The sequence below is a fragment of the Pseudonaja textilis genome, chromosome 1 (genome assembly GCF_049901715.1).
Source record: "Pseudonaja textilis isolate UNSWEBS1 chromosome 1, rPseTex1.2, whole genome shotgun sequence".
Lineage (NCBI taxonomy): Eukaryota > Metazoa > Chordata > Lepidosauria > Squamata > Elapidae > Pseudonaja > Pseudonaja textilis.
Window position 1 is genome coordinate 231,559,004 of NC_141990.1, and position 13,526 is coordinate 231,572,529.

General features: G+C 38.9%; 1 protein-coding gene across 2 annotated transcripts in view; it reads left to right on the forward strand.

Moving 5' to 3' along the window:
* Positions 1-13,526, forward strand: part of EPS8L2 (EPS8 signaling adaptor L2) — a 96,624-nt gene that overhangs the window by 53,288 nt on the left and 29,810 nt on the right. For both annotated transcript variants that reach the window (XM_026706624.2, XM_087920927.1), the window contains 4 exons: positions 3,565-3,726; positions 6,494-6,643; positions 7,964-8,043; positions 10,530-10,666. In XM_026706624.2, the coding sequence (XP_026562409.1) occupies positions 3,565-3,726; positions 6,494-6,643; positions 7,964-8,043; positions 10,530-10,666 (529 nt within the window). The remainder of the gene's footprint in view (positions 1-3,564; positions 3,727-6,493; positions 6,644-7,963; positions 8,044-10,529; positions 10,667-13,526) is intronic.

A 13,526-nucleotide genomic window follows, 5' to 3' on the forward strand; every position in this document is an offset into this window, starting at 1 on the left:
CTGAAAAAAGTGACTTATGACCGTATTTCACACTTATGATGTTGCAGCATCCCCACAGTCATGAGAGGCCAGGCAAGGAGATACGTACCTCGATGTGAGTGATATTGAGTTGGCCACACCCAGCCAATAACATGACCACCAAGCCATTTCCACCCAGTCACATAACCACCAAGCCATGCCCACCACCTAAGCCATGCCCACAGAACCGGTTGTTAAAAATTTGAATCCCACCCCTGGTTGGAACTACACATATGACTTAAATTCTGGTGATTCCTTTTGGAACTAAGCAATAAGATGATTGTAAGCATTTCCACAGGAGTGATACCTTTGATCTTTCAGTTACCAGAATATATGCCTCTCCTTATCATGTTTGTTCAGGCATGAAGTGATCTTTCATCTTGAACTCTAATCAAATAAAATATGATTGGCAGTACACCAAGTTCTCATAAGTAATTTCTCTTTATTAGTATGGATACATATCAATACAGATATTATGTCTAGAATTCCAAGCCAAGGTCTTTTTGGTTCTTAGCAAAAATTTTGTTGCATGCTGGCTGGGGAATGCTGGGAGTTGAAGTCCACACAATTTAAAGTTGCCAAATATGAGAAACACTGTACTAGAGCATTTCCTGCCTGGAAGCCTAGCAGTAATTTTGATGCTTGGAAATCATTCCTCCAAGGGCTACCAAAATGCCCATGTTATTACCAGAATAAAGGTCCAGTTCTCTCTGATGCTCTATCAGTTGAAGTGCCATTCTAGCATGTCCTCCTCCTTTGCAAAAGCTCAGCGGGAATACGTCCTTTGCAGCTATGAGGGAATTAAAGGGAAAACGCTGCTATGTCTTTTATTTTATTTTATTTTATTTATCAATCGCTTACAAGATAATAGGTATAAGTATAATCAGGAGTAAGAATATAGGAAATAGATATGAATAAATGGGGACAATAGGACAGGGATGGGAGGCACGATGGTGCACTTATGCACGCCCCTTACAGACCTCTTAGGAATGGGGTGAGGTCAATAGTGGATAGTTAGAGGTTAAAGGAGTGGGGGTTAGAGGATTTAACAGCAGGGTCTAGTAGTGCATTCCAGGCATTGACCACTCTGTTGCTGAAGTCGTACTTTTAACAATCAAGTTTGAAGCGGTTTACATTGAGTTTGTATCTGTTGTGTGCTCTTGTATTGTTATGGTTGAAGCTGAAGTAGTCATTGACTGGTAGGACATTGTAGCAGATAATTTATCTGCTATAATAATTAATTTATTTAAGATAAAATAATTTATCTTAATTTATAAATATCACTTCTCCACTTGCAAACATGGCCCAAACTTATTAACCAACTTGGTTTCCTGGCTTTACTTTCAAAAGGGATTGAGGAAACTAAAAAGGTTTTCAACCTCTCAGGAAAAATCTTACTGTTCCTTTTCAGATGGACAGAATTCGGCAAGTATGAGTGGGGAATTCCACTATCCTGGCAGTAGAAAGTATCGTCCAAAGATATGATAGAGTAGAGTAGAATCAGAATCAGAGTTGGAAGGGACCTTGGAGGTCTTCTAGTCCAGCCCCCTGCTCAAGCAGGACAACCTATACCATCTCAGACTAGTGACTGTCCAGTCGCTTCTTAAAAACCTTCAGTGATGGAGTGCCTAATAGTAGAGCTGTTATACTTTTTTTCTCTGTATGATTTTCTGCAGCTGTTTTGTTTTCCCTTAAGAGATGGTCCAGCTTTTTAGAAACGATGGAAGGAATAGTGGGGAACACAGTGGAGATGCAAATAGTCCCGGCTTGCTATCAAATTCCCTCTTCAGAGCAGAGCAGTTGCAGGATAAATAACTTTATCCAGAACTTTGTCAAGTCAGCAGAGTGCAAAATTAAGTGAATGCGTGTTTTGCTTGCTGGATTATGAGGAGAAGGAGGTCCACAATGGGCAAACTTCTAATCCGAGAAGCTGGCCTTTTCACAGCAAGCACGGTGGTCTAATTGAGTTTCTTAGGAGAATGGATTAATGTAATTTTGAAGGGTCTTTACACTTCCCTCTGCAGGATGATAAAGCCATAGTGGGAGCACATTGTGTGATTTTTTTTTTCCTGAGCCAAGGAAGAACAACTTCTTTTCATCAGCTAACAACAGCAGGCAGATGGAGATTAACAAAAGGCCCCCTTTCCTGTATGTTTTGTTGCACTGTTTGATAACAATGTTCTTTCTCCTGGCATTATTATCATTAGGACCTGCACAAAAATAGCTCATGTATGCAAATCCTCACATCTAGAAAGCAAACTGTTGGAGTGGGTTGAGTCAAGGAGGGCTTTTCCCCCTTTAAACTAGGGCAACAGGTTTTGAGCTGAGGTGGAATTATTACAAGTCCAATCATGCCTGGCTGTTGTTTTTTTAATTGCTTGCTGAATGCCTTCTTGTGGTTTCAGTATAAATGACTCTGCACTAAAGAGAAAGAACTAACTAAAGGCTACCACATATGTTTAAATATATAGGACTTAACAGTTCTTCAAAACAAGACCTAGTCCTAGAATCCTCTACTCATTGCAGAATACCTTATGCCACCAGACTCGAAATTCTAGACCTAGAAAACCTAGAACCACGCCACCTTCGGTCTGATCTAAGTATAGTATATAAAATCATACATTGCAAGGCCCTACCTGTCAATGAATGCTTCAGCTTCAACCATAACAACACTAGAGCAAACAATAGATACAAACTCAAGGTTAATCGCACCAAACTTGATTGCAGGAAATACAACTTCAGCAACAGAGTGGTCAATGTCTGGAATACTCTACCTGACTCTGTGGTTTTTTTCCCCAAACCCCAAAAACTTTAACCTTAGACTGTCTACTATTGACCGCACCCCTTTCCTAAGAGGTCTGTAGGGGGCATGCATAAGCGCACCAATGTGCCTACCACTGTCCTTTTGTTTCTTTTATATATTTTTTATTTTTCTTATATGAATCGATGTATTCATAACTATGTTTTTACATATCTATTATCTTGTAAGCAATTGACAAATAAAAATAAATAAATAAATAAATTTGGCTGCAGGTCCTTGTCAGATCACATAGCTCTTTTGCAAATTATCTCCTATAAAGCAAGATTTGAGAGCCTGTTGATGAACAAAACCATCAAATCTATAGCAGTGGTTTCTTTTATACACTGGCAGTATTTGCACCATAGAATTGGGGAAGAGTCAGAATCAGAGAGCCAGCCCGGTTTAGTGTAAAGCACCAAGACAGAAACCAGGAGACTGAATTCTAGTCCCATCTAAGCCATGAAAGCCAGCTGGGTGACCTTGGGCTGGTCACTTTTTTCCAGCCCAACCCCTCTCACAAGGTTGTTCTTGTGGAGAAAATAGGAGGAGGAAGGAGTATTAGGCATGTTCACCATTTTGACTAATAAAATAATTCACAAAGTGTTATTTCTGCTGTTTATCACCAGTAGAATCCAGAGTTAGCTGTCTCTATGAACGTGCATGTACTCCATGAATGCAATCAAATTCTGGAGTTAAATTGTTTATCATCCCTGTTTGACCTTTTGGGGTGTTCCCCCCATTTCCAGCACCTGGCTACCTTCATCATGGATAAAAGCGAGGCCATTGTAACAGTGGAAGACGCTGTCAGGAAGCTCAAACAGCTGAACTCCAAAGAGAAGATCTGGGCCCAAGAAATGCTGCTGCAAGTGAATGACAAATCTATTCGACTGTTGGATTGTGGAACTCAGGTGAGCAGCAAAGACCTCTTTTTGGAGGGTGATGATGAGGCAATTTGCTCAACGTACATTAGAAAGACTAAGATTTACATAAACGTATTGCATATTATTTCTCAATGGGCTGATGAATTGCTGCAGGCTTTCCTAAGAAATTCTGTTTCTAAGAATAAGCTGGATAGAATTCATGCTCAGGCCAACCACAACAAAAAGTCAAACTCTGCCCAGTTTCTTCCGCCTACGTGCATGGCAAGCACCTTGTTGTCTTGGTGCCTTGTATTCCAGTAGGGATGTAATCAAGCTGACTGGGCAGAGTGATGAATAGCACATTAATGGAAATGCTTTCTGTTCTGCCAAAGCATTGGGTGGTGGACAAGAGAGGTTATTTACATTACAATTAGAATAATTGGTCTTGATAGTTTAGGAGCTGCGTTGCTAAATATCTTGTGAGAAACATAATAATACAAGCCAGCTACAACCCCTGATCTGGCACTGGTTGGACCACAGTTCCCATATAATGGTTGGATCTAATAAGATAATGTATCTGGCAGAAGCATTATGATGATAAAATCTGGGCTCCCAGATTACGTTAAGCCACAGAGTGATTTATTTGTTCCTGGGTTAGCATTATGTCCAAGCAAGACAGGTAAATAAACCCATGTTTTCTTTGGGGATAATAAAACAACTATCTTGTCAATTGTGGTTGTAGCTTACAGGAAATATGAGTGAGGAAGCATGGTTTATTTCTGATCTTCTGGGTCACCATGATTCGTTTTTGTATTCTGCTCCTGCTTCTAACCCTAACTAAAATGAACAGGAAAAGAAACTTGGAGCAGATTAAAAAACTAAGTCTAGTTATGGTCATCCTTGACTTATAATCACAACTGAGCCCAGAATTTATGTTGCTAAATGAGAAAATTGTTAAGTGAGTTTTGCCCCATTTTACAACTTTCCTTGCTGTTAAGTGAATCACTGCAGTGATTAATTTAGCCACAGGGTTGTTAAGTGAATGTGGCTTTTCCTCATTGACTTTGCTTGACAGAAGGTTGCAAAATCACCCCTGAATGCTGCAACCTGTCATAAATAAATATGAGTCATTATCATTTGTGGTGGACGTGTGTGGAAGCCAAGAGATACTGGACTAAAATTCATACATGGCTTGAAAAAAATGACAAAACAGCATATAGATTTGAAACCAGATATATTTTTATTGGGTATCTTGCCTGAAGGATACAGTAGAGAATTGACATATTTGATTATAAATGTGTTAACAGCGGCTAGAATTGTATTTGCTAGAAATTGGAAAAGTGAAAAAATTCCAGTAGAAGAAGAGGTGATTAAGAAAATGATGGAATGTGCAGAAATGAGTAAATTGACATTAGCAATCAGAGAGCAAGAAAATAAAGAATATTACAAAATCTGGAATCTATTTTATCAGTGGTTAGATAAGAAAACAGAGAAGTAAAAGGTGTTATAAAAAAGGAATGATATAATATGCAAGATAATACAATGTAATGATATTATATAATTGAATATAATGAAATGAATTGTATGTTCTCAGATTGGTTAAAACTGAGATTTGCTCGATACGAATTATGTGAATTTGTAGTTGAGTCGAATGATGATATAATAATAATACAATATAATACAATATAATATGTATAGTTGACTTATGAAATATGAACGTATGTTTGGAAGGGTAAGACTGTTGATATTACGACATTGCACAAAAGAAATGTACCAACCGACACGCTGTATTTTGGAAGATGGTTTTATGTTGATATTTTATGTTTGTGTTTGTTAGTGTTTGTCTTTAAAAAAAATAATTTTTTAAAATAAATAAATAAATATGAGTCAGTTGTCAAGCATCTGAATGTAAATCATGTGACCATTGGGATGCTGCAATGGTCATAAGTGTGAAAAATGGCCGTAAATCACTATTTTCAGTGCTGTTGTAACTTCAAATGGTCACTAAATGAATTGTTGTAAGTCGAGGACTACCTGTATGGTACTTGATATGATGTGTGAATGAAGCTAATTTCCACCACAAAAAAAAATGGTCTTTAACTTTATTTTCCAAATAAGAAATAAAGAAACTCTAAGGTAGTGCTCAGAATAAAATACTGAACTTCTATGAAGTTAAACTAAAACATGAAGAGCTATGCCCACCTTTTAGAAAGCTCAGAGCAATTTTATTTGAATGCTCACAATCAGCTCTTAGTCAAATGTATAAACTGAAAGAACTACACTTTTGAAGGGTTATGGATAACTTTTCTGGTTGGCATCTGAGAGAAGCCATTATTATTATTATTTTAAATAAACTTTATTAATTTTACAATTAAAACAGACAAACAACACGTACATAAATGTGAAAAAGAAAAAAGAACAGAAAAAGAAAAGTAGAAAAAAAAGATCATTTTCTGATCTTTTCTAACTGTTTTCTGAGAGAAACCATTATTAAGGCAAGATGTAAACAGATGGTTACAAAAAAGTTACCTATCTTCATCAGTTTTTTTTAGTATGTCCCAATTTATCACAAGTACCAAGAATTATGCTTCCTTTCTTTCAGTCCCTGCTGAATAATGTGCGTCAGCAATAGCGTTGCCACTCTGACATTGAGTATGTGGCTGTTAATGGATTTCGAGTCCTAAGGGCAAATCAAATGCTCCTGTGTTCACGGTCTCCTTTTGCAAAGAGCCATTTCAATGTGCAAATGCAGCCTCTAGCTGAACATTCCTTTATGTATATTTGAACCACATTCTCTTTGGTGTTTGCTTTTCAGGAAGAGCTCGAAGATTTCCTCCTGCCAACAGTCCAGCACTGCCAGACTGTGCTGAATCAGATGCGATATCCCTCCATCCTCCTGTTGGTGTGTCAAGACTCTGAACAGCACAAACCTGACATTCACTTCTTTAATTGTGATGAAGTGGAGGTAAACGGTTCTTATTGAATAGGAGATAAATGGGGTTATGAGAACTTGGACTCACTAGAGCAGGGGTGTCAAACTCAATTTCATTGAGAGCTGCATCAGAGCTGTGGTTGACCTCGGGGGGGGCAGGTGGGCATGGCTGACTGGGTGGGTGTGGCTAGTTTGACGCCACTCCCCAAATTGCTGGCGTGTTTCCTCTTTGCATTGGGTAGACCGGGCTGAAGCCAGGCTGGCCTGATCTTTCCTCTTCACATTGGGTAGACCGAGATGGCCCCGCAGGCCTCATCCAATCACATCACAGGCTGGATCTGGCCCATGGACCTTGAGTTTGACACCCCTGCACTAGAGTTAAAGTTCTAACCAATCCTCCAAGTGCAAGGTTGGTCTAGATTTTTGAGTTATAGAGAAGAGCCCTCATTTTTTAAATTTTATTTTATTATGTTTAAGATTTATATGGCTGTCCATCTTAAAACATAACTCTGGGCAGCTCACAACAGAAATTAAATGCTGATCTATAAAAACCATAAAATACACCTTAACTTGGTGCCTTGGTGATTTCCTTGGGATGCCCCAAAACCCACCCAAAACAGTTTCACACTAGCCCAGTACCTGCATAAAAAGCCAGGTCTTGATGACCACCCAGAAAATTATAAAAGGATGGAGTCTTTCAGATTGCTGAGAGGGGAGCATCCCACAAGATAGAGACAGCTGTGGAAAAAGCTGGTCCAGCTAGATGGCAAGATTTCAGAGAAGGGGCCTAGAGAGGGGCAATCCTGTAGCATGAATATTTAAAGTTTCATAATTCTCTCATGCTTGGAGAAGGGAGGATGAAGCCCTACGAAGAGTTCCATGTCCACAGAAGCACCACACTGAAGTTCTCCTCTGCCGAAACAAATGCAAACAAGAGGCTGTTTTCAGAAATAGTGGGTTTTGCAAAGCTGTCCTTAAAAGAGGAGATGTTTACAGAGCAGGAAAACACCCTCCGTGATTCATACAGCAATATATTTGTTGGCTGAATTTTGAAAGTTTAAAGCTTTCCAGAAATTACCTTTACTTGAGGATTGAAGGGAACCTTTGCTTCATATCTGAATAACCTCTCTGTTTAAATTCCACTGCTAGCAACCCTCAAAGCCCCATGAAACATTTCCTTGATGCCCTGTGCCTGTATGTTTCCCTTTTGTACTTTGTTTTTAAACTGAAGGCATACATCATCAATAAAACCTAGATTTAGGGCAGTCGATTAATGCTGTCTAACAGACAGGTTGCGTGCATTTTTCCATTACATCTTTCCTTCCCCAATCTATTTCTGATTCTGTGTTTTAGGCAGAGATGATTCATGAGGACATAGAAAGTGCACGTGCTGACCATAAGTTTGGAAAGAAGATACGGCCACAGACCCTCAAGTAAGTGGCTTCTGTATATGGACAAACTCTAGCAGGGAGCCCCGGAAAATGCATTTCTTGGACTACAGGGGTTGCAAGTTTCCATGTTTGAGTTATTGCAGTTTGAAAATGGGTGGTGGGAGCTCACTTGGAGTAGCAAAACTTTGAGTAATTTTACCCATATTCCATGAAGATGGAGGGAAGAATTATCTCTGGCAGTAGAATTGCTCTTTCTCTCAGGAAGACATCCTGAAACCCAAATCTAATGAGTGAGAATTGGCTGAGAGTCTTTCAGACAGGTTTCAGTAACAGAGGAAATAGCCTAAAATGTAAGTGGAAATTTACTGCTTAATGCTATCACATTTCAGCCCAATTGTTAAGAAATCATTCAACTAAACTTCATTGTGCGGGATTTTTTTCATCAGCTGGAGAATAATTGCAGGTCATTGTGAATCAGTTTCTAGGACTGGGAATTGGAAAGCAGTGACTTTGTGCAAGCGGCTAAATTTATCTTGCTGGAACTTAATAGGGCAGAGATGAAGCCCTGCTTAATGCATTTGTAAATGAAAAAAATATTCTAAAGTTGATAGGATTAGAGATAGTTGCACACTACCTTCAATTCCCATGAAAATAATTTGAACCACAAAATTTGGGGATTGTATACCAATGAGTCCATCCATGTTCATCCATCTCCCTTCCAATTGACCAAAGGACACTATCCAGTCAGAGTTTTGTCTGGACCACTGGTTGCACTGGGGTAACCGAATCCCCTCTTCCCCACTTCAAGTAAAAGGGGAATAAAAGAAGTCAGTACTACCTTTTCAGGGCATGATGTCTCCATTTATTCAGCCATTTTAACAAACATGTCAAAGCAGCTGCTTTGAGGAGATACTTAACTGGCTCCCCAGCTGACATCTGTTGCACATTTAAAAGGCTCTTGCTTTTTTTTCCCATGGTAAAATGCTAGTATGTCAGCAACTTTATAATCAAGCATTTTATCCTCCTACTTGTAATCTTGATTACATATTAACTACAGTGCAATGCATGTAACAAGGCAACTATTAGGAAGGTAAACGGTATGGTAGGTGAGTTGGTGAGAGAGAACAGTGGCCGCTTGGTTCCAGAAGACAAGATGATGTGTTTCTTCTCATTAGTGAAAATGACATCATCCACAAACTCTGCAAAACCACAAGTTCAGAGGGAAAAAATCACCTGTGCTCTGGTTTCAGACAAACTACCACAGAACTAGAAATAAATTGACTCAGTTCCCCAAACCAGCTGATGCTATCAGATCAGACAGAGATGTGAACCAGTTTGGTTTAGTGGTTAAGGCACCTGACTAGAAACCAGTGGGTTTTAGTCCTACTTCAGGCATGAAAGCCACCTGTGTGACTTTAGGCCAGTCACTTTCTCTCAGCACCCCCCTCCCCCACAGTGTTATTGTTGTGGGAGCAATAATGAAGGAAGGAATGTTAGATATGTTTGCTGCCCTGTTATTTATAAAAATAATAAAGGTGGCATAAAAATAAATGATAAATCTGGAACTGATATAAAGGTGGCATAAAAATAAATAAGATGAATCTGGAACTGATTTTGAGTTTATGCAAAACCCTTGTGTCCCATTTCTATGGAAATTTTACCTGAAAGTTCTCATCAATTGGACTTATGCCTTATGATGCCCACTGGTTTGCTTTTTCCCAGCACCTGAAAGGCTTGATCATTAAAGAAGCATAAATTTATCCATATCAGTCCCTATCATCCATAGAGGTGCTGTGTGCATTTCATGACCCTTTGCAGGCAGGGGGGGAAAAAAGCACAGGATGTGAAAGGACTGGTCAAGCTTAGAAATTGCACATAAATCATAGATAATCTTGAAAGTATTTATCAAATTTATGTAGTTGCCCATCTCCCTACAAAGAGAGGATGCACTACAATAAACAAAACAGCCAACAAAAACAGATAAAAATATAAAAGTCACAATAATAAATACAACATAAAAACAAAAGTACTAGCCTGGACAAAGAGATGATAAAAATGGCCACCTCAGCAATGGTGCAAGTATGTTGATGTGCCTGTGGAACTTTAGAAACCAAAGAGGGGTCTGAACTGGTTCAACAACCAGTTGTGGGCCTAGTCTGACACCTCGACTGACTCTTTGCTTGCTAAGAGAAGCAAAGTAGAATGGTGATTTTATCCACACTTATTTATTTAGCATTAAATCCAGCTGAATTTAGTAGGATTTCTACAGTGATCAACCTATGCAGATCAGCTTAGTGTGTACAAGTGGATGAAAATGAAAGGCGTTGTACTGTTAGATCACCCATAATTGAGGTCTATATGAAAAGTTTTGTACTCTTCCCCTCCATAAATAAACATTGCTCTTAATCCAATAAAATCCAAATTAATTAACACTGATTTAAATTCATTTGCTCTGTGACTGCTATTTGTGTGAATATTACATCTTTTAGTTATCAAAACAATTCCTGTTTTCCTTTCCTCCCTTCTAGGGCGAACCAAGAGAAGATCAAACAGAGGCAATCCATCCTCCCCCCACCTCAAGGGCCTGCACCCATCCCTTTCCAGAATGAAAGCAGAGGCTTCCCAAAAAACAACCAGAATCGTGTGGTCCCTCCGTCCCAGTCAGGTACAGGAATTGTCAGTGCTCTATCAGGCCCCAAGAACAAAAAAACATAAGTAGAATTATTTCTCTGTAGTTTCTTTTATTGTTCCTCAGCTATAGACAGAAATCTTGCCAAAATAAAGCAATTTATTGAGTTTTTGCATCACTATGAGTATTGCTAGGGAGGAGCCTTCTTAACTCTTTTTTTCTCCCAGGGAACAAATGCTTTGTTACCACTACCACCTTTGTTACCACTAGAAGGCAGCCCCTTCCTCCTGGGTATTCCACCACATCCATGAACACGTCAGACAGTACACCAAGTCACCTGCACTTGAAGGCCAGTTCTGCCAGCATTTGCAGGAGCCTGTCATTGCCACACTAACATGGCCAGTGGAAAATCAAGATCATGTCATTCTTGTCACTCATGTGCATGTCTTAAAGGCCCAAGAAAACAAGGCATTCGTGAATATTTTCATGTGATAATTAAAACACAGCATGCTTAAATCCCATTCTCCTCAACCTTTGAATAGCCTGAATTATGCCTAGTGTCTTCACTGTACTAAAGAAGGTGATGGCAGGTGGTTTTTTCATCAATAGTTGGGGAAGGAGGCCTTCAACTTTGTGACATTTTTGTTTTTAGTAGAACCCTTGGGCTTTACTAGAACCCCATATAAAAACTGTTTATGTATAAAAACAAATAGGCCATCATAACTGATCTGATTCTTGTTGATCAAAACAGAGGTGAGATATAAGTCTTTGGTGCTGTTGCCATTAAAACAATTAAGAGTTAGTGATTCTTGCCAGTCTGTTATAAATCAACCACAAATCTATTGCTGAATCTACAGCTACCCACTCGATACATGGTCTATTTTCTATCTCACAAACCTTGTGCACACTTCCGGCTGGTACTAGCTACTGATTAACTGATACTAGTTTTCTAACATTTCCCGGTGTTTGTCTAGGGACACCCCCTCTCTGTCCTGGTTTCCGTTTCTCCTCTAATCCATTGCCTCCTTCTGGGGAACAGCACAAGAACCTATTTGCCCCAGTGAGTAGGAGGCAGTGGATAATGGGACTGATTACAGCGAAATTACCCCTCCCTGCATATGCTGGGGTTTTTCCAAGGATAGCAGAGATTTTTGCCATGTGAATTAGCAGCAACCCAACGCTAAAGGAAAAAGGGTGCTGTAGCTCCATCAAGAGCACAAGCATTGCAAAAAGAAATAAGGGAGGTTAACCTGTCTGCTACTTTACAGCAATTTATGCAAAATGGGTGGATATGCAGATTTCCTTCTTAAGGAGCCAGAAGGACCAGAACAGAGCCACTGCCCTTTTTAATTATTAGGAGCTTGATGCAACTATATAATTGCATCATGGATAGCACACTAAGAGATAAACTTTTAGCCAATCTGGTGATAGAATGCAGAGGAAAGCTTCATCTGCTGATTTTCTTCAGAGAGGCAAAAGTTACAAAATTTGAGTATCAGTTGTCTGACTAGTGAACCCAAAATAAGAAAACACTCTCAGGAGTTTTGAATTCGCAAAAGTAAAACTTTATTGGATACATCATTTGGGTCCTGAAGAATCAAAACCAGCTCTGGTGTTCCCACGCAAATGCTTGCTTAATTAAATGATATTTTCCCTTTCTTCCTACCTCTGTCCAATTATGAGATGTCCTTTTGTTATGGGAACAGTCAGTCTCTTTCTCAAGCACCTGCAGTGGTGACCTTGATAGTTGCCAGGCTCTCACAGTCCACGAACACATTCTCAGTATTTTATTTCCCCTTTCCCTACCCCAGTTAATTGGCAAGTTGAAAAGCATTAGATTTGAAAGAAGCAAAGCAGTTCAATCTTGACATAGAGTTTTTCTCCTTTATTGGCAGCTTTTCCTGACTTGATGCCCTCAAACATAAGGAACTAGAACCCACCATCCCCAGCCATTGTGTCAGTTTGACACTGAAAAACTTGTTTAATTGAAGGTTTAGAATGCTTTAAACTTTATTGGATAGAAAACAATTTTGTTTGGACTTCTTAACAGACCTATACTTTGATCCCGAGAACTAGAATTCTATTTTAAAATTTAGTTTTGCAAAACAAAAATAATATCCAGTGATAAAGAGAGATGGCCTTTGTGCATGCTTTTTAAAGCAAGTTATGCATTTGCGTTACATTTAATCAACCACATTTATCAAACGATGTATCCCAAAAGTATGAACTTGACTATTAGCCAGCTTCCCACCTTAGTGTAGATTTGTATGTTGCAAGTTGACATAATGTTTCTAGAAACATACTTTGTAATTATTTCATGGATCTTGCTGCGTATTAGATGAACTTGTTAGATGAGAGCACCTGGATTCTGGACTGTGCTAGATATAGCTAGATCCACACAGTATTTACTTTCAAAACCTGGTTACGCTGATTCTTTTCTTTCCAAAAAGTCTGTTTGAAAACAAGTCAAATTCATATTTGCTGCAAGGATGGCTAAAAAAGGACACATTTTAAAGGCTTATGCTCAAGAACAATTTCATTACAGCTCTTATCTGACAAATCTTTGGCAACGAGGCCCACACAGCTCCTTCTGAAAAACAGAATCTGGAATTGGCCAAATCGATGAAATTCTGCCAAAATGTTCTTAGATGCATGATTGTTACATCCAGAGCAATAAAATAAAAAACTATGTGATGCTTCCACCTTCTGAGTTTTTAATGAATACATTTAGTTCCCAAACTATTCCTTCTGTTATCTTTGACAGAATCCATTGATCTACAGTATGTTCATAATATTCATGTCAAAGAAAGCTTCATAGGGTAGCTTGATACAGGGAATGTTTTTAAACAAATAATTTAATTCCACTCCTGTTTTGTTTTCTTTCTGTTGACAGGTA